Genomic DNA, 27,494 nt, shown 5'->3' on the forward strand with positions numbered 1-27,494 from the left:
CTTGATGTCTCCCTCACTCTCCAGTGGAGTCTGGTAACATGTAACATCCACTATGACTCTGCCCGCCGTCTGCCTGAACAGATCTGATCTCCTGTGTGGCTGTGCAGAGTCGCTGAATTATACTGTGCTACGATGTCTGCGTATACGAGTCTCTGCTGGCCAGTAAGAACATGATGCCGCACCGCTTCATTCAAAGCCACAGAATATTATGATACTGTATAGTGTATATAATACTGCAGTATGCTGCATGTTCCATAGATACTGTGTGTGAGGCTTTATAAGAGGAAAACTTTTTGTTTTCCACAAATGATGACAAGGAAATAAAAAATGTCTATGGTTAATGAAAGCAGGATGTGCCATTTATCTTTGTTATATTGAAACTTTGTATTGAAAAAATTATGTTTATGGAATTTTTAAATTTACAGTCCATTTTAATGTACTCTTAATGAATGTAACATAACATTACAGTTAGCTGTAATGAACAGCAAATGCAGTACAAATACCCCAGTTGTGGTTAAGTCAGCTTGACTTTTTTATGGCCTAAAGAGTCAGGTGGAATCTAAATACATTTACTCAGGTACTGTACTTAAATACAAATCTAAGGTACTTAAAGCCTACTTGAATACTTCCATTTAATGCTACTTTCTACTTCATTTCAGATGCTCAACTATATTTATTTAACAGCTTTATTTATATCTACTTTTTGTTTCACAGATTTATGCACACAAAACAAACATGCAGGCACAATCACTCAGTTAATATATTAGCAGAAAATTATTAACTGTTCTGATTTTTTTTTTTTTTTTGAGAAAATTCAAGCAAAAAAAATCATGGCCATAAATAAATGTGAACATTTGCTATTTTTTTTTTTATTATTATTATTTTTTAATAGTTTGAATGATTTGTTATTGACTTGTGAATGTGTGGCTTTAGGCCCTGAGTAATTAAACTCACGAGTTTTTAGAAAACCACACAGTCAGGCGATCAATATGACTGACTAAATTATGTATTAATCCGCAGATCAACACATAATGAAATTAATCATTAGTTGCCTGTCTTTACAAAATAGTTAAAAACTGGTTCCACCTCAGCCAACTCCGACATCCTGTGAAATCCTGCTGTTTCATCAGTGACATACAACATAAAGGCCGCAGTGGCCATTTTCTCATTTCAGTTTTTTGCGTATAAAATGCATTTTCCTCATTGTACTACTTTTACTTATGCAGCATTTTAAATACAGGAGTTTTACTCTCAACAGAGTATTTCAACATTGCGATATTAGTACTTTTACAAGCGCTGGGTAAAACAAATAACACTGATTGATGAGTGATCAGCAATTCCTTTTCCAACCCACATTAAATAAAATATGGCGCAAAGACAAGACAGGCAGCCTGCTTCAGCCCTGTGTCCATTTGAAAAGGCGCGCAGAGAAACAATTTGCTTTTCAAAACTTGAGCGGACATAGTCAAACTTTTTTAAACTTGTTGAACGAAAGTGTGTGTGCTTGGAAAAACAATAACAGTTTGAACATTAAACGCTTTGCGCTGTAGGGCTGCCGTACTTCGACTTGCATCGCCTAAAGGTCGGAAAGGACTTGCAAGTTCATGGCAGTCTGACTTCATTTGCAGGCTACGTGCCTCGCAGCGTCTCAGCCCGGTTGGGATCGAGGATTGTGCGTAATGCTTTTACAGAGTCCTAACACACATGATACCGGCCCTTTCACTGCCATTATTTTCTGCAAGAGAAATAATGTCACATTTGTCCCCGTTTGCCCCAAGTAACATGAGTCCTCTGTGTTGTTGAAGTGAGTCTTTGACCTCCTTTCAGTCAACAGTGGGTCGGCTATCAGCGGGGGTGGAGCGCAGGAGATAGAAGTGTGTGACTACAGGCATTGTGCCGGGTGTCACGTCTACATGCGTGCACCAACGCACGCACACACCATCACTATTAATAGCCCATCACGGCATTTATCCACCGCGCAAGTTAACCAAACACACTTATCGCATCAAGTCAGAAACGTTAAGGACAACGGCGGTCAGCGGGCCTGCGGAATGTCAATGATAACGTCAATATCTGTGACCGTCTGGGCTCATAACAAACAGCAGGCTAACACTCGGCATGTCCATCAAAAGATACGGTTAGACTTCTTTTCCGCCACTGAGACGAATGCTGTGGTCATGGGAATCTCGCCCAAGATGTTTTACTTCCTGACCTCACCCTGCTCTTCTGTGTGCAGCTCCACTGCCCTTTTGATCACCTCACAGCGCTATGACAATTTTTAGATGGGGTCAGAGCTCGGTGCCATGTGCGACATTATCACCTGTTTCATTTTCATCACTCCTCTGGGCAAGTATCCACCATTAGTCTTAATCCTCTGCCCAATATACCACAGCCTCCGAGAGACAATTGACTGATCAGTCTGTTGACAGAAAATGAGAAGGCAGAGGTCAGTGATGGAGCAGAGCCTGCAGTCGTGCTAGCTGCTCTGTGAGGCTTCACCGAGGCCACATGCCATCATCAGCATGCTCACAGCGATAATGCAGAGGCATTTTGATGTATAATGTACAATATATCATACATGACGTTGCAATGTGTCCACCATGTTAGCTGAACGTGTTACCAATTTTGCTATACAGGATTAAATACTAAAGGATGTAACTCGTCTGGTTTCGCAGGTATGTGTTCATAAACTGAAGTTTCCGGATCTCATAATCGCCGTCCACATCTCTGATCATTATGCTATAATTCTCACCCCTGCAGTGGTTTAATGCCTGTGTTTTTCTATTCCCAAGGGCTGTCAAGATAAAGCTGAGGGGTCCTGAGCCGACTGAAGTGTTTCCTGTTTGTCCTTAGTGTGTTTGTTTGCTTTTTCCTCGTGAAATTACTCGACCGTCTTTAGGCGTCTAAATATCTCTTTGACCAGCGCACAACAAATGTGCAGTCTCTAACAGGGGGGCACAGCTTTGTTGTCAAGGGTTGCAAATATAGATTTCTCAATGAATGCCTTCATAAAGGACTTGGCACTTGACCAGCGTAAGAATGGGAAATAAGGAGGACTGAGCGAGGAAGACCAATTTGTGGAAAGCCGAGGGCTGGAATTTTACAGGAAGCTGAAAGAGTGATAAAGTCCCTGATGCGAGTCCTGCCAAAGCTGTGCACCGTCACGTCCACATCGGATCAGGTTACTGAGAACTAAAAGGGAAACTGGACGATAATCAACATGACTGTCTTTGGTGACATGTTGCTGTGGGTGTTCAAGTGGGGTTATTGATATGTGCCTGTATCTGTATGTATTTGCTTCTGAGAGTGTGTGCACGCATGTGTGTCCATGCACTTGACGTTAGGAGATGTAATCTTGACCTGATTCCTATGCAGACAGTCAGACTCTGACGTTGTGTTGGGCTTGTTTTCAGGCAACATGTCTTAACAAAGACATCCTTTCTCTCATCCTTTATTATTTATAACTAGCAATTAACTCTGTCCCTTACCATAGAGGGCACAGGAGGTGATGTTTCCATGTTTATATATATATCTATATATTCAGGAAAGGAATAACACTTTGGCCTGTGCTTAAAATAAAAAGCAGAATAGAGTGACAGACTTTTATTGGTAATATATGAACAGGGTTTACAGTATGACGTTAGACAAGAATCCTGAACAAGATGAAGAACATGTTCATTTCTCAGCAGTTATATGACAGGACACACTATCAAAAGACCTATGCCATCTGATGCAATCTAGTACAATAATGCAGTAGAAGATACATGCGAACCTTATTATCTTATTTAATTCGTACGATGAAGCTATAATCCTCTCAGTGGAAATGAATTAATGTATGTATGCAAAGAGTTAAGCAATTTAATTTTCAAAACAGGACATGCATGTAGGAAATCTTCTTGTCATCTGACCCCTGCATGACTCATGTGACTTTAATCTTCAGCCAGCAAAGTTCAGCTCTTTGTAAGTGGCGTCAATGTCAGCGATGACAGCAGCCATCACGTTCCTCATGGCCTGCTGCCCGGCGGCATCCAACCCTGCCTTCTCCTCCATGACTTTAACAATGACCTCAGAAATCAGCTGAAAAGAAAACATAGAGAAAATCATGCACAAAATCAGCTTGACGGACAGTAAAAATGGACAGCAACATTTCCTCACATACTTCAACCTCACCTTGAAGTTTTTAATGGGGATCTTGTGCTTTGTGGCGTGGCTGTTGGCCAAAGGTTTGAGGATTGCAGCATGGTTACCTCTGGCCTTCAGTAGCTCACCAAGTTTCTTCAGCACGGTTTCACCGTGGGCAGAAACAGCTGGATTTCCCGCCAGGTCGCCCTTGGCAATCCCGGCAAACTTGGGGAACAGCTGCTGGGTTTCTGGGTTCTCTGTGAATAAACTGAGAAGAAAAGGAACCTCAAGGATTCACAGCGATAATAAGACCACCATAGCTACCCCTGAGGACACTAAGGTCATGTCCTCTGTATTTTTTTAATTTTAGTAACTTGGAGGTAGACCAAAATTTTGTTCACAGCTGTGTGGAGAGCTCTTTGAAACTGCATTTAGACCTTCACGTAGGGGAGTAAAACTTGCATAATACATAAATAAACAGCTAAGTGAATAAATGAAAGCATCCTAAGCATCCTAACTTACAGCCCCGCAAACCTCTTGACCTACAGGAAAACGTTCATCTTATCCTGTCAGAGTTACTGACCGGTTCAGAACCAGGCCCCCGTTGCCAGCGTAGTCTGCCTCAATTGGACCCCAGAACTTCAGAACTGCGTCAAAGTCAGCCATGATCTCAGCGGATGGAAAAGTGGGAAGCAAAAACACTGATTTGAGGAATACAAACAGATTGTGTCACAGAAAATAAAAGGAGCAATCAGCGACAAACAAACTTTCCTGATTGCATAAAGTTACATAAACAGTCTTATCCTGTTGATCCGGCATTGCATTTCTTGTTTAATTTGATAGCAGCCAAGAACCCCTGCACTCAAGGGCAACTCAGTACTAGAAAGAGGAGGATCCATTACCTCAGCTGCCCTCACTGAGTCTGCAGCGGAGCCCCGCATGATTTATGCAAAGTGAAATCAGACACACTGTTGGATTTGATGCTCTAAAATCACAAGGTAATCCAGAGCATGCAAATAAAATAGATGTGAAACATCTATTTTATTAAAAGGTAGTTAGCTATATTTTTTTAATTTCTCCTAATATTTTTTTTTTCATTTGATGACCTTGATGTTCAAAAACTTTCCTTAAAACTCTATAAAAAGAGTAACATATGTCTTATTTTTATGAAATTCTGAAAACCAAATTTTTCCTATATTATGTTTGAATCACACCATTATTATGTATTATTAAGTCATATTTATTTGCATTTATTCTCTGTCAGTGTACCCTAAATTTAATAAATGTGAATTATCCTAAGATACATGTATGAACCCGTAAAAAAGACAGATCCTACCTGCAAAGTAGGAAAATATCCTGTGTGACTGTACCAAATTCTTCTTGACCTGACTCCCCCCCGATCAAAACTGACCTTTTATACTGCCTCCCTCTGTCCTGTCACTAAATTATTCCAGCCCGCCCATCCGTCTACCTCCCTGAAATCTCTTCATGACACTTCTAAACTTAATCTAACTTTTCAGTTGTCCCTGACATGATTATAACTGGAGGAGTTTTTATTTTCTGTTTCATCTCTCTGAACATTGATGTGCCCTCCTTAACCCCATTTGAACAAAGAAGATCATACCACAAATGACATGCGAAGGAGCGTGTGTGTGTGTGTGTGTGTGTGTGTGTGTGTGTGTGCATATATGCCTGTATGTTTGGATCATAAACAGCATTTATGAACAGGGTTTGGGTCACGTTGTTTGTGTTTAAGCAAGGCTATTACATTTCGAGAAATGAAAAACTTGCAGACTTCTTACGTGATATTATCGTTTCTCTTTTCTGATGAGATGCACTAAAGGATGCAGTCATGTTCTGCTTGCCATGTCCACCTTGTGATCGGATGTACTACTTTTAAGATGCATCGTTCCGACTTTACTGTACATGAGAAGATATTACATCAAGCAGTGACCCTGAAGTGGTTTAACTGTGCATGCTGTACTGCAGTACAAACCAAACCTAATTCAGTCTGACAGAACAGTCCTGCATTGAATTCCTACCTTCATAAAGTTTATACTGTTCTGTTTTGTTGAAAGTATTTGAAAGCAGGAGGTGTCATCTTTCTGGTCCGTTAGGAGGCTGTGGTTAGTGGTGCTGCAGAACAGTATTGTGCTGAAGACATTCAGGTACAATGTCTGCCTTGTTCTTGTTCACTCTGCCTTTCAGCCACAGTGAATAGTGGGAAAGGGGTTACAGCAGGACGGGAGGGAGTGGCTGCATGTGGGAGTCAGGTAACTGGGACAAGCGGGAAGGTCTGAGGGCCTCTGGTGGACAGGTAGATGAATGGCAGTGGCTGAGCCTGGGAACGTGGCTGAAGTTGTTTATTTTGTCCAAACAGGAGCCCAAGCCTCAAAATGATTAGAAGTAAATGAAAATTAAATGCCTTTGCATGAAAACAACTTGTTCACAGTAGCTGTCAATTAATTTTCTGTTAACTATTTGTATAAAATATACTTCTATATACTGTTGGGTAGTTTAATTTAGTGCAAAACATATTCTTTCTATGTCAAAGTGTGCAAAAATCTTATCCTGTAAAGTAACTGAACCTGTCAAATGATGTAGTGAAGTAAAATGTACAATATTTACATCTGAAATGTAATGAAGTAGGACTTGAAAGCAGCATGGAAAAGAAATACTAAAGTAAGGTATCTCAAATTTGTACATAATTACAATACTTGAGAAAATCTACTCACTGCTAGATACATTCCACTAAACAGTACCAGTTTGAGTACAAAGTAAAAGTAATGTCAGTGTCAGCATCACTGACTCATGCATTAGGGCTTAGATCTTTTATTTTATTTTATTTTTGTTGTCATGTGATAACCAAGAATCTACAGTTGTGCTTTATTCTAATAATACTGACTGTGATAAAACCATTGTTTTGTTTTATTTGTTTGTTTGTTTTTATAGATACAGGAAGATACCATCGCATGGGACTCTTCGCACATCCCCCATAACTCACCCCATCAGAGGGAGAAGAGGGAGTCATGCTATGTTAATCCCTCTGAGGTAAATTTTGTACATTTTTTTAAAACATTTTGTTATTTAGACACTTGCAGGTCCACACTCTGTAGGGTCCAGAGCCAAGTCAGGAAGCTGTTGGACAGGACATCCACGCTAAACACCACAGTGGATCTCATCTGTCACATTTATTTTTGTATCTTGTATCACAGTACTAATGGCTCATTTTCATAAGAGCCCTCCTGGGAAGGCTGCAAGTTAGCATTCACTGTAAACACTGTGACATTTACACTGGACAGCTGTGTCAGTCTGTCTGTGTGTATATTGTACAAATATTAAAATAATGGTTCCACTATTGGATGATAATAATCACACTGAAAACAATTCAATGGATGGGACTGGGGCCTCATTTAGCCTGTAAAATTTTTCTTAGGCTTAGCTGAACTTAGTCTGAGGATCATTACTGACAGCGTGCTCATGTTTGATTCATAAAAAAATTCTGAGCATTAAAATCTTAATCAGTTTCTGTGAATCCCATTTGTAAGTTACACAGTCAAACTGACAGCACCTTCCTTATGAGATGCCAGCAGTGAGGAAGAAGAGCACACAGTGATGGCAGACGAGACTGAGGCCAGGCAACATGTACTGTTTGGTGGACTCAATGAATCAATCAGGTGGGGGCAGAGAGACAGAACTGTGCCTGATATTTAAAAAAAAAAAAAAAAAAAGGTTTCGCTTAAGAATTCGGTATGAAGATATTAAAGAATGTATTCTGTACAAAATAATGATAGTGGATCTGGTAGCACCTCACATCTTTAATTCCTATCACATTGCTCATAAAGTTCATGCAAAGTTCTCCACAGGCTTGGACACATATGCTTCCCAAACTGGAACAGCCATACAATGACCAGCAGGAAAATCACTTAAGGCAGGTGTGGACTTTGCTTAGAGATAACAACATTTTCGTGTCAAAGCCAGGTTTTATAAATAACTCCTTATACATGGTTTTCTACTTAAGTCCTATGACTACAACATCGTAAGTCTGTTTTATAAATTAGGCCCCCGAATATCTTTTTATTTCTGCATTTCACAAATGTTAAACTGGATGATATGTTAAGTAACAACCCAAATAAACTTTCCCAACTTCTGTTCTACTCTTCTTCTATTCAGCTGAATTCTCCATGTCTGCAGTTGTCAATCAGAAGCTGTGACTAACAGAATTATCTTAAGACTGACAATAAGATGGCTGACTGAAATGATTTGGTTGTACATTTATTTCAAAATACCACTGTTGGTTTATAAAGCACTGAACAGTTTTAGTCAGGCTAAAAGACATTTGTGGTCTTACGCACTGTACATATGCAGGCCTGCTTACCGTCCCCAGAGACAAACCTCAACATGGAGAAGCAGAATTCAGCTTTTATGCTGCCCACATCCTGGATCAAACTCCCAGAAAGGTTGAAGTATGTCATGTCTCACTGTGCTGGTCATTCTTTAACTGTTATTATTAAGTTTTACTCTTATTATTAACTCCTTATGGATTTTTAGCTCTGTGTTTTTTTCTTTTCTTTTGCTTGTTTCTCTTTTTTTCAGGGGGCTGTTGCCCTGTGTTTATTTTATATCTTATCTTAATGAGTTTGAAGTGCACTTTTTTAAAATTTTATTTCCTCACACTAAGCTTTCTCCTCTTGTTCTTAGGTATACTACCATTACCATTTTACAGTGTTTCTTTGTGAAAGGGAGCTACGAACTTCTCAGCCTGTTGTACTAATAACCTATCAGGCCCTCTGCTGGTTAAAGATTATAGTTCAAAGAAGCGCTTCACACTCTTCATGCTGGGCTGTGTTATGGTAGCACTGGGTAAAAGGCAAGACCCGCCTTGTATCCATCGTGATTGGTCCAGACTGTGTGGCACCGTATGTCCGTTTGTCCAATAGTAGCTTCAGCTGGTGTCACGTGGTTTTTCAACACCCGGAAGACATTGATAACGATTCAATCCGGCGTTGCCTACAAGTTTGGTTGTAACAGCCAAATTGGTTTCTTATTATTTAAAAAACATTTTATTTTCACCGGTTGCTCAGCAGATTTGTTCTCCAAGATGATGCAGACTTTGAAAGGCATCAGACACCTGCAGTCCAGCACAGTAAAACAAGCAGGTAAATATAAACGTTAGGAGAAGAGACAGGTGAAATGAAAAGTGATTACATCATTTGTAAAGTTCGTGAATAAGCAACACACTGTGCAAAAATAGTACGACATTTTATAATAGAGGGCTCATGATTTTCTTTTCAATAGTTTAAGTCATTTTTTAATGTAAAAATGCCAAACATCTGTTGGCTCCAGCTTCTCAAAAGGGAACAGTCTACTTTCTCTGTCTCATGTCAATGTAAATTAAAATATTTTGCAGTTTTGACATCTTGCTCAAGGTCCAACAAATGTAATAAATTAACAATAGTCTCTAATAATTAAGAGATTAATTGACAGTGAGAATCATGAGAATCCAAAAATAATGTTTCTACTAAGTCCGCCTCAGTTTCCCACAGCTAAGTTGTCATGTTACTTATTTTCTCTCTCAAAATCATTCAGTTTTTTAAATCATGATAGCGTAAAAAAGCAGCAAATTCTCTGGTTGAAGAAGCTTCGATGTCTGTGTATTGATTAAATATTTAATCAGCTAATTGTTCCGGTACAAAACAAACATTTTCTCAGCAAATATTGGTCACAAAGTTATTCTGGTTAAGAGTAGCTTTAGACACACAAAACCTGTTTTTTACTGAAAGAGAGCAGGTGCGTATTTCCCTTTATATTACCGAGTCTGACAAAGGGAGACGATAGAGGAGGTTATAAGGCCTTGCATGAGTGTGATATGTGTCCAGTTTCAGAGCTCTCTGTGCCCGTCCCCTGGGGAGAGATCAGAGGTAAAGTGTGGGGTCCTGACCACGGTCATCCTGTGCTGTGTGTGCACGGCTGGGCTGACAACTGTGGTACATTCAACACCCTCATTCCCCTTCTACCCAAAGGTAATTGCTGTCTTGGTAAACTGGAGATCTCATGTAAACCTTAACACCCACTGATGGGGAGGCTGAACTGTCTTCACTTTCCCCTCCTCTGATTTTCTTGTACACATAGCATACATCAACACGTTTGGCTACTCCTGCGGTCACTCACGCAGGCTTAGACTTTGTCTCAGGAATGTGTTTGTGTGTCCAGTGCAGTTGTTTCTTGCAGGTGCTGTAGCTTAGCTGTTTGAGCAGCTACCTCTCATGCAGAAAAGACAAGGGTGTGGATCTTCCTCTGGCCTGCATGCATATTGTTTGATAATGATATTACTAACACTGACATTTTAAAAGACACAGACATTACCATTGTTGTTGGTTGATTGCTGTATTTGGTTTTGTTTTGTTTTCCTTAGTCAGAATCAGATGTGCTTCAATATTTATTTCCTTAAAGACTTAGTATGGCAGTTTACTTGGTGACACTCAGTCCATCTGTCTGTCCTTCCTCTCAGAGTGCAGATATGTGGCGGTGGACCTGGCAGGTCATGGTCTGTCATCACATCGTCCACCTGGCGTTTTCTACTCCTTTCCTTCATATGTGATGGATGTTCGCAGAGTCATTGACGGTGTGTGAGTTGTAATTAGAAGCTTAAAATTATTTTGTTATTAAACTTTTTCCTTTTACACATTTGAAGTGTTGTGCCTCTCAAGGCCCGGTTACTGGCTCTTTTCTGAAGCTATCAAACAGTACTGTACAGTTTTACCACAAACACCAGGCACCAGCTGAGCTGTCTCCATGACAACCAATAAAATTCCACCCTCTGGACAAGACTGCTGTTCCTGTTTGTCATTTTAAGTGAAGATTTTTTCAGTCCCAAAAAAAAACAACAAATAACTGAAAACTGAATAATATATAGTATTGTATTGTAAAATTATGATGAGTAATATATTTTGACGCTCTAGTGCATATAGACTGTCGTTAAAAGATAGCAGCGATGTTGTCGTTTAAGCTAAAACAGTCTCCATGTCTGGGATGAGATACTGAACCTGGTTGATGATCTGTGAAATTAACTCCCACAGCTCTGCAGTGGAATAAATTCTCCATCATAGGTCACAGTATGGGTGAGTGCAGCTTAACAGCAGAATTAGAGCAACTTGAAATATTTGTGATGTATGTGTAATATTTATGTGTGCATTTTCTTGCTGTTTTATTTCAGGTGGTAACATTGCTGGGCTGGTAGGTGACAGTGTCAGGACAGGCTGTTTCACCTTGTTGCTATCACACACACACACACACGCTGACTCTGTACAGACTGTCTAGATATGCTGTGTGTCATTTGTTGTCCATGCTGTGTTTTCCACAGTTCAGCGCACTGTATCCTGAGATGGTGGATGCTGTCGTACTGCTGGACTCTTATGGATTCCTACCCACAGATCTGGTACTTAAACAGAGTACTGTTACTACAGGGTTGTAATTTGTTGTTCATATTGATACATTTTAGTTACTTTGGATTTTCCCTCTTTTGCTCCAGAGGTAATCATTTATCTTTCAAGCAATGCTTTAAATTGCAGCATGACATTGAACATAGAACTACCAACCAGAAAAATGTCTCTTGGCAAACCTAAATGAGGGTTGACCCAGATGCCAGACAGTCTTCTTTTAGATGGCTAGAATTAGTTTTGCTGCTGTCATGGTTCTCAACAATACATTTTTTTCTTAGCTTCCTGGACTGGCACTCTTGCTGCTTCTCTGAAGTATCCATTCATTCATTGCACTAAACTGACACGACGTGACCTTGAATTCCCAGCATTACACCTACCAAGTGTGAAGTAGATCGGATCAGAACTGCTCCTGAGATATTTGGTAGACAGACAGATTCCTTGCATAATAGATTATTTCCTTACTCCGCTTTTGTCCATAGTTTTGAGTTTGCCTCCTCCTCATCATCTGTGTCTGTTTTCTTGCAGAAAGAAGTGCCTAAAGTGATGAGGCAGGGGTTTGATGGGATGCTTCAGTTTGAAAAAAAGTCAGAAGAGATGAAGACAAAAGTTTACACTTATGAAAACGCAGTAGAGAGGTGTGACACCTTCCTATTTATGGTGTTTAAAAGCTACTCAACTTTCACTTCATCGAGTAATATTGCACGTACAACTGTTGTCTAACAAGGCCTTTTATTTCGTCCAGGCTGCTAGCTGCAAACCCGACTCTGTCTGAGCAGTCTGTGCGCGTCCTTTTAGAGCGAGGTCTCATCAAAGTTGATGGAGGTACAGCTTTACCGTCCTCCTCCCTGATCATATGTTTAATATAGATGCTCTGCAGAGGAAAAATAAGTTCACTCTCTGAATAATCTCACTTTGTTTTTACTCTTATACCCAAAGTGTGATATATTTTTCCCTTACAGGAGTAGTGTTCTCCCGAGATTTTCGTATTAATCTGGTAAGTCAGTGCTGAATGGCAACTCTTCACTTTGCCTTTTTTATTTATCCCAAAGGTGTCTTATGTAGCTCATAAAATACATATGCAGTATGTTTTATTCTATGTTTTCAGAAAAACATAGTGCGCATCAGTTTGGAGCAGAGTCTGGAGATGCAGTCGAGGATACAAGCCTCTATTCTAGTTGTTTTGTAAGATATTCATCCACCTCACATTTCTATTTTACATGCACAGTGCAAGCAGATTTTATTCCATGCTAAACATACACAAAATCCTTCTGTTTGTCTTTCCAGAGCTGAAGATGGCTTTGAGAAAATATTTGCTGAACAAGATCAAAGGAAATTTGTATCAGCACTTCTCCAGGCCTACAGGGACAGAAATGTGAGTGTATTTTTGCAGTTGTGGTTGTGTAAAGCAGGTACACGAGCATCTTGGTGCTTATTTTTAGCCATTAAGTCTGTGTGTGTAATTGTGCCTTGTAGACAGACAGTGCCACAGATGCAAAATTAGCAGAGTAGAACAAGCTGAAAGTCTCAGAGGCAGCACAATTATTATAGCTGTGACCCTCGACACTGACCTACATGCAGCAACTCGGTCAAGTGCTGCTGATGGGAGGGAAACCAGAGGACCATCTCCAGTGATGGTCTCTTTCTAATTATCTTTTAATTGTTGTCCATGGGCTTCTGTAAATCTCACTAACCTTCTTATTATAAAGTAACCCTGATCCTTGTCTCAAACATTGTAGCAGTTGGACCTGGTAAGGCCTTGAAAAGACCTTGAATTAGAAGGTCTTTAAGAAGGTATGGGAACTCTGCAGCTGTTGCCTACACTGCCACAACCAAATGGCAGACAGACACAGTTGGTGGCGAGCTGAGAACCATGGTGGAGAATTTAACAGTATTCACCTCATCATGTTAAACCAGTCAAGTTCACAACTTGTTATTGCCACCGCCAAGTGGCCAAAAAGAATTAGTGCAGGTAAAAATGTTCCACTTGTCTCTTCCAGCACATGGTGGTGACTGTCCCCGGCGATCATCACATCCATCTGAATAATGCTGCAGTCGTTGCTCCACTTGTGTCTGACTTCCTGCAGACCAAAGTGCTGTCACAGTCAGCCAAACCACCAGGTGAACAGAGTTCAGAGTTTTCAAAGTTATAACAAACTTTTTTTTTTTTTTTTTTTGGCCTTAACTCTACAACAAGTTCTTGAAATAATATTGTACAGAAACATGCCTCTTATTACATGTGGTGAACTCCTGAATTATTTAATGTATTTTAATCAATATTAATGTGTGCTCGTTGATTTGAGTGCCAGTGGCCCTGTCAGCACTGTACGCCATTTATCACACCAAGCTGTTTGCAGATTTTGTATAAATCAGTGAAGAGGGAGTGTTGAGTTAGATGGATATACAGCAAAGCCAGCAAACATGTGGTTTTGGTTTTGTATCTTGTGTTTTTTTGATCCACTGAATAGGTGTCTTTCTCAACCAGGTTCATTTACTTCAGTGAATTCATATTAAGTCTGAATTTGTCATTTGTTTTCATTGTGCTGACAGAAGTCAGCAGCAGGCTTACTGTATGCAGTATTAGCTGTATTTAAACAGGAATGACATATCCTGTAATTTTGAAAGTCACAGTAAAATGTTACATGAAAATGTATGATGATGGTATGGTAAAGTGAGATACAAAAGCTTAAACGAGTATTCCACTAATTTTGCGTTGCACTCCTTTGAAATTGTTGGACAGGTTTTTTTTTTTTCAAAAAAAACAAAAAAATGTCAAAGTTGATGCAGAAGAACCAGAGATGATTGTCTTTTTTTAAAAAATGCCATTCTTCTTCCTTGTCAAAACCTGGCGTCAGCAGCTTTACCCACAATGCCACTCATCCACCATTAGTTCATTTATACATTTTATTTTATATGTAACATAAAAGTATGAGATTCCATAGTCAAGCCCCACTACTGGACAAAAATTCAGGTTAAATATTTAATTTGGAATCCTACCAGAATTTGACAAGCACACGTCATTTCGGCTGAAGTCTCACTCGCACCATGATGGGAGGCTCCTGTACGACTCTTCTCGGTGTTGTGTGCAGGTGGTGTTTTCAGGCTGCTGAGCTGCAGGTTTATTTGCAGTAGGCAGTGGTCGTATCGCCGCGTACCTCCTGCCTTTGATGGATGTTTGAAATGCACTGTGGCGCGTTGGATTCCTTAGATGTCTGCTGCTGGCTGTTAATATTTTAGTAGTTGCACACTTTCCCTCAAGTGTGTGTGTCCTCATGTTTAATTTCAAAAGTTAGTGAGCTGAGGGACGAAAGGCTGTCGTTCTTCCCACATCACAGTGAAAGCAGATGTGGAATCTGGACTCGAGTACTGTAACGCAGGGTTATTTGTTATAAACCTATGAAAGTACAATTCCTTAAGTCTTAAGAAACACCTTAAGCTTTGATCACCTTAGTATTAAGTATCTTTGGTGGCAGACTTGGGTTGTCTGAGGGGTGAGGGAGAACACAAACCTGAAGCACCAGCTGCATGTGGTGAGAGGAAACGTCATGCGGAAAGTCATGTTGCATTTATGGTGAAACAGTTTGTATGTTTCTGTCTTGCTTTGGCTCAGGATTAGGCTTCTGATAACTAAACTAAACCTGAAAACACCAAACCAGTTAAACAGTGGGACTGTAGGGGAAAGGTGTAGAAAACAGAGCCTCTTAAGAGTAATGACTAATTTAAAATATGTGTGGGTGTTATGAACAAACTTCGTATCCTGATCAGCATTACAGATTCAAAAAACAAAACAGAATGTATTATTGTTAATATTATTATCATATTTAAGTTCTCATAAATTGTCACATTTCCGAATTACACATGAAAGACTGTAACATTGTTTGATAATATGAATAAATATTTAGAAATCTTGTCTTATGTTTAATGTACTTCATGTGTGTGCATGTGGTGATGGTGGCTCTGTGACCTGCTCTGCAGCCCCTTCATGCCTTTCAGCTGTCTCTCCATCTATAAAAAGTCTCACCATAAAACTTCCTTTTTGATTTTCACTCGTCTGACCTTGTCCTCTGTGGCTGCTGCTTGGCCATCTCTCCTTCTGCACGATGTGAATACACAGATTTGCTGTCCCTCTCGCTGCCCCCTTAGACTCGTCCTGTGCACAAGTATAAACAGCACTGTCAGCCCAAGCCTCTTTATTTGTTTCTCATTTACAGAGCCAGGGCTTCGTGCAAACAGCCAATGGACTCTGAGAAGATATTTGCTGCTTCTGCCAAAAGGTTTACTGGGTCAGAATTGATGGCCCCACCTTTAACATCACTGATCTGTTGGTATATTTTGGGGGGTATATGAAAAAAAAAATTATTTAAAGGTCCAGGCTGTAGACTTTAGTGGCATCTAACAGTGTGAAATGAAAGCCACTTGTCTCACCCTGTGGTGGCTACTAAGAAACCACAGGCCATTTTGTAGTCAGTTTGTCCATTCTGGGCTACTGTAGGAACACAGTGGATGATGGAAAACATAATGATTCCCATTTTCAGGTGATTATGCACTAATAAACGTTTAACGTGATAAACCTTTGACGTTCAGTCACACAAAGATGGACATTGGAGCTGCTAAGTAGAAAGATGGCATTTAGCCGTGTCTCTTTTTTCTAAGTTTCTGAGTTCTAATTACATTTTAAAGCTTACACAACCAACAACAGCAATATTATAAACACTACAAATCTGAATAATCCAACAGGGTGGGGCAGCTGGTAAAAACATGGAGTGATTCCAAGTCACTAAGATGAATGAGATTTATGTAGGGAGAATTTATAAATGTTTGCTGATGCTATTGTGCTGACCTTGTTTACGTTGCTTCAATAAAATTCAACATGTTTTCATTTTTATTAGCTGGCTCCCCTACAATATAAATGACTGACAGAAATTAAACAAGTTTACACGCTTGGGGGGGTTGTGAATGTTTTCAGCTTTTGAGAGCCACCGATCAAATTCGGGGCTTTTTAAAGATTTCCAAAGGAAGGATTTTCAGCAGATTGAGTCTTTGAAGGTGCGTACTATAGAAGAACAAGTCTTGCCCTACTTCTGATCTAACCTGTGTTTCACAAGCCTCTTTTCCACTGAGGATTTCTTTGTTTGGTCTTTATAAGAAGCTGAAACATAATCCTGGAGAATTCTGACCCTATTCTAACACCTATCTGCACCTGTACCAGAGTACTGGACTGTAACAGAGACATAGTCTATCTTTACAGATAGACGTGTCATCAAACCCTAATGTGAGGTGTAGTTATTAATTGCAAACAATCTAAGCCCTATTGCTTATTGTTTTTTGGTACACTTCCCACCCAACTGCCACATCATGCATCTGTGTTAACCAATGATGATCAAGGACCACCAAGGGCAAAGAAGCAACGTAATGGACAATGAATCACATTACGAATTTGTGAGTCTCTTTCTGAGAAGCCGAGACTAAACTGGAAGCTTTGAAAGCTGTAGACACATGAATATCATCATGTCTAAGTATTTATGTATTTAGTTGCAGCACTAGTTTAAATGTACACTATATAGACAAAAGTATCCTGACATATTTCTTTATGGGGTTGTTTTTCAGGGCTTGGGCTTGGCCACTTACCTCCAGTGAAGGGAAATCTTAATGCCTCAGCCCACCGAGACATTTTGGACAATTTTATGCTTCCACTTTGTGGCAACAGTTTCTTTTCTATCCCTTTCTATGACTGTGCCTTAATGCCCAAAGTAAGGTCCATAAAGACATGGTTGGATGCGTTTGGTAGGAAGAACTTGACTGGCCCGCACTGTGTGGGCCCATCCAACACCTTTGGGATGAACTGCAACGAAGATTGTGGGCCAGACCTTTTGGTCCAGCATCAGTGTCAGACCTCACAGATGCTCTACTGCATGAAAGGGGAAAAATTCCCACACAAGAGAGAGCAAGCTTAAACATGATAGATTATTGACTTTATGAGGTGGGTCTTCTGTCTTCCTGATGCTGGTTAAGTCGAGCCCTGAAGCCCCGCCCCCACTGCCGTGCAGCGCTTGACCTTTGCTCCCCAGACACCCACCTGCAAAATGTGAAGTAGCTCGAGATACTTCAAGACAGACAGACAGAGATTTTTTTTTTTTTTTTTGCTTTTGTTTTTAGAAGTGTTGCATAACAGCTGAAGTTCAAGAGTAAAAACACTGGGTCTATACAATGATGCAGATACTGGAGGCGCTGCCTGAAAGACGCTACTGAGGGGAACTAAAAGCCCACGTGCAGTTCCGTCCTGCTCTCCACTACCGACAACGGAAGTTTAATTAGGCTACTTGGCCAGGGCACGTGTTAACGTATTGTCTGTTATGTTTGTTTAGAGATGCGAGTTAACTTTACGGAGGACACATGAAGCGTCTTTTGGCATCCAAACAGCAGCTTTTAGCTTGTAGGTATCTATTGAGGAAAGTACCAAACAGACCCGTGAAGGCCTGCAATGGTGAATGAAGGTTTTTGTTGTTGTTCATTTCGAGGTTTTTTTTTTCCTGTCAGATCTTATGTATGCGAGCTGGAGACTTAAATTTCAGAGCTGTGGGGAGAATTGGTTAAATTAAGTCCACTATTGTAAGATTGCAGACAGTTCAGTTCTGTGAGACCATTTTTGCCTGTCAGTGCATTAGTTTGCTGTGTTTAAACAGCACTGCTCCTGACTGACTGCTAAACTATAATGATAATAATGATAATTTGTTAACTCTGATGTGACATGTGTCCAGTTTCAGAGCTCTCTGTGCCCGTCCCCTGGGGAGAGATCAGAGGTAAAGTGTGGGGTCCTGACCACGGTCATCCTGTGCTGTGCCTGCACGGCTGGGCTGACAACTGTGGTACATTCAACACCCTCATTCCCCTTCTACCCAAAGGTAATCATCCATAGAGGTTTGAGTAAAAAAAAAAAAGAACTGCTTTGTAATATGGTAATCATTATATAAACGGAGACAGTGTTCAGTCGATACACCTACAATTAATTAATTCAAGGGCAGAAATGATTACTTAATTGATTAGTGAGCTTAAAAAAATGTGATGCATAGATACTTAAGTACTGTACTTCAGTAGCCTTTCCAGGAAACGTAGTAAATAATTGATAAAATGTAGACCCACTCACAGTTGTAATGTACGTGTTTGGCGTGAGGCGTCTTTTCCCCTGAGTGTGTTGTTTACTCTCTCTGTCCTCTCAGACTGCAGATATGTGACATTGGACCTGGCAGGTCACGGCCTCTCGTCACATCGTCCTCCTGGAGTTTTCTATCATTTTCCTGACTACTTGGCAGATATACGCAGAATTGTTGATGGTGTGTGAGTTGAAAAAGTTGCAGAATAATTTTTAGCCAAGCCCTCATTGTTCCTGTGTGTAACTATGATTAAACCACACTTTAGACTTTTGGCAATAAAAACATTTTTTTTCTGTGTGGAGATACCCTCCTGTTTGATGATCTGTGAAATTGACTCCAACAGCTCTGCAGCTGAAGGAATTCTCAATAATAGGCCACAGTATGGGTGAGTGCATCTTTACATGAGAGTTTATCTTCATCTGTGTTGTACATGTTGCTTTGTTACAAAGTCATTTAAAATCCCACTGGGACCTTGTTTTATTTACAGGAGGTGACATTGGTGCGATGGTAAGAGTCAGTGTTTCACCAAACTCTTCTCTGCGTCTTATCTCTTTCTTAACATAATATACAGAGATTATTTTTCTGTGTTCCCATATGATTTTAGATTGTGCTCCCCACAGTTCACTTCGCTATATCCTGAGATGGTGGATGCTCTCATACTTCTGGATGTTTACGGGTTCCTTCCTACAGATTCAGTATGGACCATTTTGACTCCTCAAATTACTGTAGAGCTGTCATAGTTTGTGTGGGTAAAAGCAGATCAGACACCTAGAAGAAAAGTCATGTTTTTTTTTATTTTGAATTTTCAAATTTTGTTCATTCAGCTCTTCCACAGCTTGTTTTTTTCGTAGATTTTTCGTTTCCCAAAATAAAGGCCAAAATAATGTTTCAGCAGGTAGACAGTGGCAGGAAAAACTTCCTTTTAACAGGAGGAAACCTTGAGCAGGACCCGGCTCACAAAGGAGAACCATCCTGCTGATAGACGGCTGGGTGAAGGGAGGGGAAGAGGAGGTAGACAGAGAGGATGAACGAGAGAGAGAAAGAAACATACATGTTTCATACATCTTTTTAGTCATTTGCTGTATTTAGTGTCATAAAAAAGAGCTCTGCTGTACTTCCCACAATGTCAGTTGTCTCTTTTTCTGCAGAAAGAAATATCCAAAGTGATGAGGCAGGGGATGGATGAGATGCTTCAGTATGAAAAAAGGACAGATGAGAAGAAAAGAGTTTACACTTACGAGAAGGCGGTTGAGAGGTATCACCCGTCCATTTATGAAGGACATCAGAGTTCTAATAATCCTCCTATCCTCAGCTGTCTAAAATACTAAAATATTTTATTTCTTCCAGGCTGTTGGCTGCAAACCCGACTCTGTCTGAACAGTCTGTGCACATCCTATTAGAGAGAGGTCTAGTTCAAGTTGACGGAGGTGCATCTTTATCTTTTATTCTCCTCTCAGAGAGAAATAATCTCACTTTGCTTGCTCTCATCTGCCGGCAGCTGAATGTTTTTCTCTTCTGCAGGATTTGTGTTCTCCAGAGACCTGCGACTTAACTTTGTAGGTCTTTTTTAACCTGCCAAACCTCCCTCCCCCTACATTCACCACCTCCTCTCTGTGAACTTGTATTTTTTTCCACTGGAGGTTTAGCATTCAGTTCATAAAGCAAATGTGTTTTATTTTATGTTTTCAGAAAAGCATAGTGCGCTTCAGTTTGGAGCAGAATCTGGAGATGCAGTCGAGGATTCAAGCTTCTGTTCTAGTTGTTCTGTAAGATATTAATCTCTACACTGAAACTGATATTTGCATTATAGTGTTATGACAAAGTGATGAAAGACTTTAATTGCTGGCATGCAATAGCAAATGTTCTGGGTAGAAAAACAGCTAATAAATCATGTCTTTCTTTAATATGTTCAAGTTATAAATCTGTCTGTATCGTAGCAGCATACTTAACCTTTCATCTCACTGTGTATATTATCTTTCCTCACATTGAAAATGGTCAAAATCTCATTCTTCCAGAGCAGAAACAGGCTTTAACAGAATGTTTTCTGAACCAACTCAGAATAAATTGGCCTCAACAATTCTTCAGCGTTTGCGGGATAGAAATGTGAGTTTGCGATAAAGTGAAAATACAAAATGTGTGAAGTGGTTTTGTTTTGATTATATTTCCATCTTAGTGGTCACTGATTCTGCATATCTGCAGTTAATATCCCTTTCTGTTTGTGTTTGTTTCAGCACACAGTGGTGACTGTGCCCGGCGATCATCACGTCCATCTGAATCAGCCTGAGGTCGTCGCTCCATTTGTGTCCGACTTCCTGCAAACCAAAGTCCTCTCACGGTCGACTAACCGAGAGCACAAGTTATAAACTACAAGTCAATTTCTGCTGTTGTTTACAAGTACAAACTGTGTGTTTACAGTAACAAAAGTCCCATAAAGTGCTTTAAAAACACTACATAATTCCTGTTGAAATGAGTTTGTGTGACAGGATGTTAGATGTTGAGGAATCAGCCTTCACTGTTTTAACTTAACTGTCCTTTATTTTAAATTTATTGACATATTTTTAATATGTTGGATCCATTTTTAGTCACATCCACCAAGTGCAGTGAGAGGTCACCACTGCAGATTGACTATTTTTCAAGAGTTAAATTTCAAGGGTGTTTAAGGACTCATTTCAGGGTAGAGTGTGAGTTTCCATCACAACTTCACCAAAGTCCAAAGTGGATGGAGGAGGGAAAAGTCTAATTTCAAGGTGTCCTCCTGGAAATGATTGAGCAGAGGTTGTATGTCTCCAGTATCCTCATCTCGTCTCGCGATGTCCTCAGTTCATCGATGATGGCTCACTGAAGATCTGTCTCCTTCTGTGTGAAATGCCACATCTGCCCCTTTTCGTTTTTGATGCCAGAAGTGGAGGTGGTCTTTGTTAGAGGTGGTCCTCCTCTATTATGAATCACTGTAGGAAATAGCGTGTTTTTTACGGGATCTTCAACAAACTGGGTGTGAAAAACGTTTGACGTTTTGGGAACACGTGTTCTTTTTATTGATAAAAGTTAGTGATAAGATGAAGCTTTAAGCTGATATTGATCTGCTCATATAAGAAGTGAAATATTGGCCAAAATGACAACTCTGAATGTAAAAATATTTATGTTTTTCAATATTTTCCACATAATGTCCATTAATGGCCAAATTATACTTTGTGACTTGGATGCAGAAAAAAGCAAAACTGGGGACTTTACAGCTTGTCTCACAAATACAAGCTAAATGCGTAGGCTACTTTTGTCCATATGGTTTATGTGGTCTCCAGCCTTTCACTGATATTCTGGGCACCAAGCACACATGGTGTTATATTGTAAATGAGTGCATATCAGAAGATTTTATTCAGTGATGTGTAATTATTAAGGCCAAACAGGCCACAATTGAACTTTAGTAAGAAAGTTTGATCTTAAATTTTAAATGACTCAAATTTCATACTAAAAGATTTGATTGGTCAAGCTTGTTGTGGCTGCACATATCTTGAGGTACAGCTGGGCAGCACAATGTATTCTAGAGCTTATCTCATTACAGAGGAAAGAATGAGTTGCAGTGTTGTTCTCGGATGACAAGCTTTTTCCCTGCCTCATTGCTCCTGCAGGAGACTGCCTGACAGGTAAGACTGAGGGACAAAATCGCATAAAGTAGAATTATCTGATCAAAGGTAAGCGCCACCCCAGCAGTGTGTGATGATTGGCCATAAATGTAGCCTGTTATTCTGAACATCCAATAAAAAAGTTTGTAGCAGAAAATCACGTTGCTCTTGTGTACCAAAGGTCAGAGGTTGCGTTTCAGTCCTCACATGGACATTTCAGCATTTGTTTTATTTGAATACTCAGCTTTGCAGGCAAGACACAAACAAAATGTCATCTACAATGATACAAACAGGTAGTTTGCTTCCAGTAAATATCTGTCAGATCTGTGTTTCTGTGTTGCTTTCTGAGGTTGTGACATGTGTCCAGTTTCAGAGCTCTCAGTGCCCATCGCATGGGGAGAAATCAGAGGTAAAGTGTGGGGTCCTGATCACGGTCATCCTGTGTTGTGCCTGCACGGCTGGGCTGACAACTGTGGTACATTCAACACCCTCATTCCCCTTCTACCCAAAGGTAAACTTTGACAAAAGGTATTTAAACAGCATTTTAAGGAGGGGGGCATTGGCAAAATCAAACTGTGTCTCAGATCCACACTACATATTGATTCTAAGCACATTTGCTTAGGTACAAACTAGAAAAGTGAAAATAAAGAACACTCAAAACAGACAGCATGTAAATACTGTTTGATTTTGCTGGCTAGCTAACATCTTCTCCTACAGGCTGATCTTGAGTTCTCTCCAATGTGGATTTTTCATCCCTCTTTGTCCTCCCTGTCAGAGTGCAGATACGTGATGGTGGATCTGGCTGGTCACGGCTTGTCCTCCCATCGTCCTCCTGGAGTTTTCTACTCTTTTTTTGCATATGTGGCAGATGTACGCAGAGTGGTTGACGGTGTGTAAGTTCAAGAGGTTGTAGGACCTCTTTTAGTTTCCCTCAGATCTCTTCAGGGCTCTGATGTCTCTCTGTGAATCAGAGCTGTTACAGTAAACTACAGCTGTAAGTGAAACTGGGTTTAATTCCTGCAGGTCTCCAATGGACAAAATTCTCCATCATAGGCCACAGTATGGGTGAGTCCAACACCATGCAAACAATGCAAAAATATAAATAATACACCTGATTCACTACTGACACTGTGCTTTTTTTACATCTTCTACCATAAAGCTGCAAAGCTGATTGACAAGTCTAGAGAAAGTCAATCAACAATTAATCACTTATGGTTCCAACTTCTCAAATAGTTTGGTGGAGACTTTTTTTTTATTATTTATTTATTTTTTTGTATTTTTTATTGTTGCAAATTAAAAGCCTTTGTGTTTAGGACCACTGGTAAGACTAAATAAGGAATGAGAAGATGCTACCTTGAGTATTTCTCACTTTTGTTTTAGACATTAATTTTTCAAAAAAAAAAATCAACAAATTAATGAGTGATGAAAATATGTGTTAGTGTTAGGTACAGCCTTACAACCAATGTTGGAATCTCAATGAAAGAAAGTCAATAACAAAAAGATTTTGGACAAGAGCTTTGAGCACAATCATTTGTTCATTCTCCTACAGGTGGTAACATCGCTGCAATGGTAACTAAGATTCATCACATGCAATTTTTCACTGTTTTTACACAAAATACAGACACTATCTTTATTATCTTGTATGGTATCATGTTTATCATATTGTGGTTTTCACAGTTCAGTGCACTGTATCCTGAGATGGTGGATGCCATCATACTTCTGGACACTTTTGGATTTTTACCCACAGATCCAGTAGGCTACTTCTCTGGTTTTAATTATCATTACACTTTGTATGCAGCCTTTAAAAAGAAAGATAATACTGTCAATGTCTTTTGCAAATATTATCACATTATTCCTCAGTTATCTTAATGTTCCACTGCCGTCAATAGTTTTTGACCTTCTCACCTCTTTGTTTCTTTTCCTGCAGAAAGAAATATCCAAAGTGATGAGGCAGGGGATGGATGAGATGCTTCAGTATGAGAAAAAGATGGAAGAGAAGAAGAGAGTTTACACTTATGAGAAGGCGGTTGAGAGGTATTACATCACTCCAGTTCAAGTTACATAAACCATCATTCATGTTGGATGTTTTGAAGTAAGTTTAAAGGGTGATCTCCACTGACTTCACACATCAAAGTCTGTTTACTGGTGTTGGGTAGTATTATTCAAAGTTGTACAAAACCTTTTTCTGATCAGTTGCTTCAAGTCATGTCATTTAAGTCAGTATTGGTTGTGTCTGAAGACTGAAAATGAAAAGAAAAAAAATTAGCTGGCATTGTGGGTTTCCAAAAAAATAAAAAGCTCACCAGACCTCTGTAGCCCACTCCTCATCTCTGCTTGAGGCTACATTAGCTGCTACTAGCATTTGAAATTCCTGCTGAACTTGCAACAGTGAAGTTTCACTGTGGGTCATATAGACAATAGGTTTTGTCAAGGAAGAAGAATGTTTGGAATAAAAAAGACATGCTTCATCTTCAGTGATGCTTTTTTATTTTTTTAAACTGTTCATGATGGATCTGGCATGTTATATGAGTGTGATGCTAAATCTCTGAGTGTATCTGTGAGTACTTAACACGATACAATAAATCACAATTGTTTTATTTCTTCCAGGCTGTTGGCTGCAAACCCGACTCTGTCTGAACAGTCTGTGCACATCCTATTAGAGAGAGGTCTAGTTCAAGTTGACGGAGGTGCATCTTTATCTTTTATTCTCCTCTCAGAGAGAAATATTCTCACTTTGCTTCCTCTCATCTGCCGGCAGCTGAATGTTTTTCTCTTCTGCAGGATTTGTGTTCTCCAGAGACCTGCGACTTAACTTTGTAGGTCTTCTTTAACCTGCCAAACCTCCCTCCCCCTACATTCACCACCTCCTCTGTTAACTTATATTTTTTTCCACTGGAGGTTTAGCATTCAGTTCATAAAGCAAATGTGTTTTATTTTATGTTTTCAGAAAAACATAGTGCGCATCAGTTTGGAGCAGAGTCTGGAGATGCAGTCGAGGATTCAAGCTTCTGTTCTAGTTGTTCTGTAAGATATTAATCTCTACACTGAAACTGATATTTTATTCATAATTTTAGAACTTACTATACTTTTAACATATGAACATGTAAATCCTATGTCCCCATGTGCCTAATGTATGAACTATTTAATGTGTGCTAATCATCATAAATTGTCAAAGCACATCATACTAAAATGTGTTTTCAGAGCGGACAAAGGCTTTGGTGCAACATTTCCAGACTCACGCCGTCAGGAATTGTCCTCCACACTTCTCCAAGCCTATCGTGACAGAAATGTGAGTTTAAATCTTGGGGGAAAAAAAATCTAAACAGATGCTGAAAGAAAAGGGTAAAGGTTGAACATACAGACTGCAACAACCCATCATCTGTGTGAGGTGAAGTCACTAAACTGCATTCTTTGGATCTGATGTGTGTGACAGACCTGATTCACTCTGCGCCAACATGTAGACTAAAACAAGCAATGTTGTCACAGGGATCAATAAAGTATTTCTGATTCTGATACTGAAACACTGTCTGTCTGTCCAGGTGTGTGTCAGACACCTGCACAGATCTTAAAGTGGCACCATAGTAAAAGCTCAATATCTGAGAATAAACAGAAAGTACAACAAGAGAATGAGATGAGGAGAGAATAGAAGGTAAAACGTGAGAGAAAAGATCTTTCAAAGTTTAAGTATTGGGTTATGAAAACTCACTGCATCACTGAACAACACAAAGAAACTTGAGCTATAAGAAAAACATTTTCAACTTATCCTTGATTTTACTCAAGTGTTGGTCATTATTTCTCTCTCACAGCACACGGTGGTGACCGTGCCAGGTGATCATCACGTCCATCTGAATCATCCTGAAGTCATTGCTCCTCTGGTTTCTAACTTCCTGCAGACCAAAGTGATCTAAAACAGGCACACAAGTCATAACACACACACACAGTCATGTTTCCATCAGTTTTGGGGACATTACATTAATTTCCTGGAGGCTAAACCACTGCCTGACCATAACAATAAAATATTACTTGCCTAATCCTAATCCTTACCTGAACTTAACCCTAACTTTTACCCTAATATTTAATGATTTACGTTTTGTGAGCATAAGTAAGGCAGGTCCTCACAAAGTGACTGTGTAAACAGATTTGTGTCCCCACAACTACAGGACACATACACACACACACACATTTTCAATGTGAAATTTCACACTCACACACAGTGCACTGAGAGAAAAGTCATTAACATAATGTTCTCTGTCCTGAAATGCCACTATTTGTGCAGTACTGTTTACAGTACTGTTTGTGCATTTAATGCATTTAATTGTGTTTAGTTGTCCTCATTTCACTGTGATGACAGGTGTTTATGATACCTTCTGCCTTGAAATAATTATTGCAATTTTGTTCATGTCATGCGTTTTTTTTCTAATTTTAATTTCAATTTTTTAATGCCTCTAAAAACCACCAGGGGCGATGATGAAAATAATATATTAATTGTTACAAAGTCCTCCAGTTCAACACAGCATATCATAAAATCAGATCAAATTAATTACATTTTTAGATAAAGTCGATTAATACAGATGCCAATAATGTTAGATAAAAGAAAGAAAAAGACAAGGCTTCCTAGTTCTGATCCTAACAAAGTGTGAGATGTTGCCTTTTATTAATACATTGCATTGTTGTCTGCTATAGCGAGATCTGATTCAAAATAAAATGACTAAAATTCTCCAATGTTCATTTAAATTCTTTATGTAGCGTATGTAATATGTCATCAGTTCTGTTTGACGCTGATCTGTTTATCTCAGCTGCTTTTCATGAATCTGATGCTTGTGCCGAACGAGCTAAAAATGGCAGTCATTAAAAGGGATGACATCCTCTGACAACTTTTCATTATGTAGGTCATCCGATTTGTATTCAGCTTTTGTCTCAGAAACCAGCGAGACAAAAAAAAAAAAAAATCTTTTTACCACCCTTTTACTCAGGGGAGTGAGTCTATAAAACACTGCAGCTGCCGTCAGTCAGAGCAGATATGAGAGGTGCTGCTCACACAAAAATGGCCCCCTCTCTCTCTCAATGTCACATAAACTGTATGATGGCCTTGGTGTTAAATGGAGTGGAATTGATTTTACGCAGCGAGCAGCAAGGCGGCGAGCACCCAGAGACATCTGAAG

The 27,494-nt window shown here is 39.6% G+C and overlaps 4 protein-coding genes across 8 annotated transcripts; 3 read left to right on the plus strand and 1 right to left on the minus strand.

Annotated features, from left to right (window-relative positions):
* Window positions 1-3,588: 3,588 nt before the first annotated feature.
* mb (myoglobin) lies at window positions 3,589-5,585 on the minus strand. Of its 2 annotated transcripts, none has more exons than XM_046411869.1 (4): window positions 5,459-5,585; window positions 4,706-4,808; window positions 4,171-4,390; window positions 3,589-4,077 (listed from the first exon to the last, which is right to left on the minus strand). In XM_046411869.1, the coding sequence occupies exons 2-4, from the start codon at window positions 4,786-4,788 to the stop codon at window positions 3,937-3,939; spliced, it is 444 nt and encodes a 147-aa protein (XP_046267825.1). In that variant the 5' UTR covers window positions 4,789-4,808; window positions 5,459-5,585; the 3' UTR covers window positions 3,589-3,936. The 2 variants fall into 2 exon arrangements, with proteins under 2 accessions (XP_046267825.1, XP_046267826.1); XM_046411870.1 differs by having other exon boundaries at window positions 4,706-4,823; window positions 5,459-5,562.
* Window positions 5,586-8,936: 3,351 nt separating this feature from the next.
* Window positions 8,937-15,337, plus strand: LOC124071374 (serine hydrolase-like protein). Its single transcript, XM_046411873.1, has 12 exons — window positions 8,937-9,281; window positions 10,002-10,145; window positions 10,634-10,747; window positions 11,202-11,243; window positions 11,339-11,358; window positions 11,486-11,560; window positions 12,090-12,199; window positions 12,307-12,386; window positions 12,524-12,558; window positions 12,670-12,746; window positions 12,849-12,936; window positions 13,562-15,337. Exons 1-12 carry the CDS (start codon window positions 9,044-9,046, stop codon window positions 13,712-13,714), a joined length of 1,176 nt encoding a protein of 391 aa, XP_046267829.1. The 5' UTR covers window positions 8,937-9,043; the 3' UTR covers window positions 13,715-15,337.
* A 2,271-nt stretch (window positions 15,338-17,608) lies between these two features.
* On the plus strand, window positions 17,609-21,274 carry LOC124071390 (serine hydrolase-like protein). 3 transcript variants are annotated; one of them, XM_046411874.1, is made up of 12 exons: window positions 17,609-18,045; window positions 18,320-18,463; window positions 18,779-18,892; window positions 19,056-19,097; window positions 19,200-19,219; window positions 19,333-19,407; window positions 19,861-19,967; window positions 20,060-20,139; window positions 20,234-20,268; window positions 20,402-20,478; window positions 20,728-20,815; window positions 20,944-21,274. In XM_046411874.1, the coding sequence occupies exons 1-12, from the start codon at window positions 17,955-17,957 to the stop codon at window positions 21,073-21,075; spliced, it is 1,005 nt and encodes a 334-aa protein (XP_046267830.1). In that variant the 5' UTR covers window positions 17,609-17,954; the 3' UTR covers window positions 21,076-21,274. The 3 variants fall into 3 exon arrangements, with proteins under 3 accessions (XP_046267830.1, XP_046267833.1, XP_046267843.1); XM_046411877.1 differs by having other exon boundaries at window positions 17,609-17,994; XM_046411887.1 differs by lacking the exon at window positions 20,728-20,815.
* A 710-nt stretch (window positions 21,275-21,984) lies between these two features.
* Window positions 21,985-26,518, plus strand: LOC124071412 (serine hydrolase-like protein). 2 transcript variants are annotated; one of them, XM_046411899.1, is made up of 12 exons: window positions 21,985-22,625; window positions 22,700-22,843; window positions 23,108-23,221; window positions 23,356-23,397; window positions 23,882-23,901; window positions 24,010-24,084; window positions 24,260-24,366; window positions 24,940-25,019; window positions 25,114-25,148; window positions 25,280-25,356; window positions 25,534-25,621; window positions 26,139-26,518. In XM_046411899.1, exons 1-12 carry the CDS (start codon window positions 22,601-22,603, stop codon window positions 26,238-26,240), a joined length of 909 nt encoding a protein of 302 aa, XP_046267855.1. In that variant the 5' UTR covers window positions 21,985-22,600; the 3' UTR covers window positions 26,241-26,518. The 2 variants fall into 2 exon arrangements, with proteins under 2 accessions (XP_046267855.1, XP_046267864.1); XM_046411908.1 differs by having other exon boundaries at window positions 22,706-22,843.
* Window positions 26,519-27,494: the final 976 nt, after the last annotated feature.

The sequence above is a fragment of the Scatophagus argus genome, chromosome 2, assembly GCF_020382885.2.
Source record: "Scatophagus argus isolate fScaArg1 chromosome 2, fScaArg1.pri, whole genome shotgun sequence".
Taxonomy (NCBI): domain Eukaryota; kingdom Metazoa; phylum Chordata; class Actinopteri; family Scatophagidae; genus Scatophagus; species Scatophagus argus.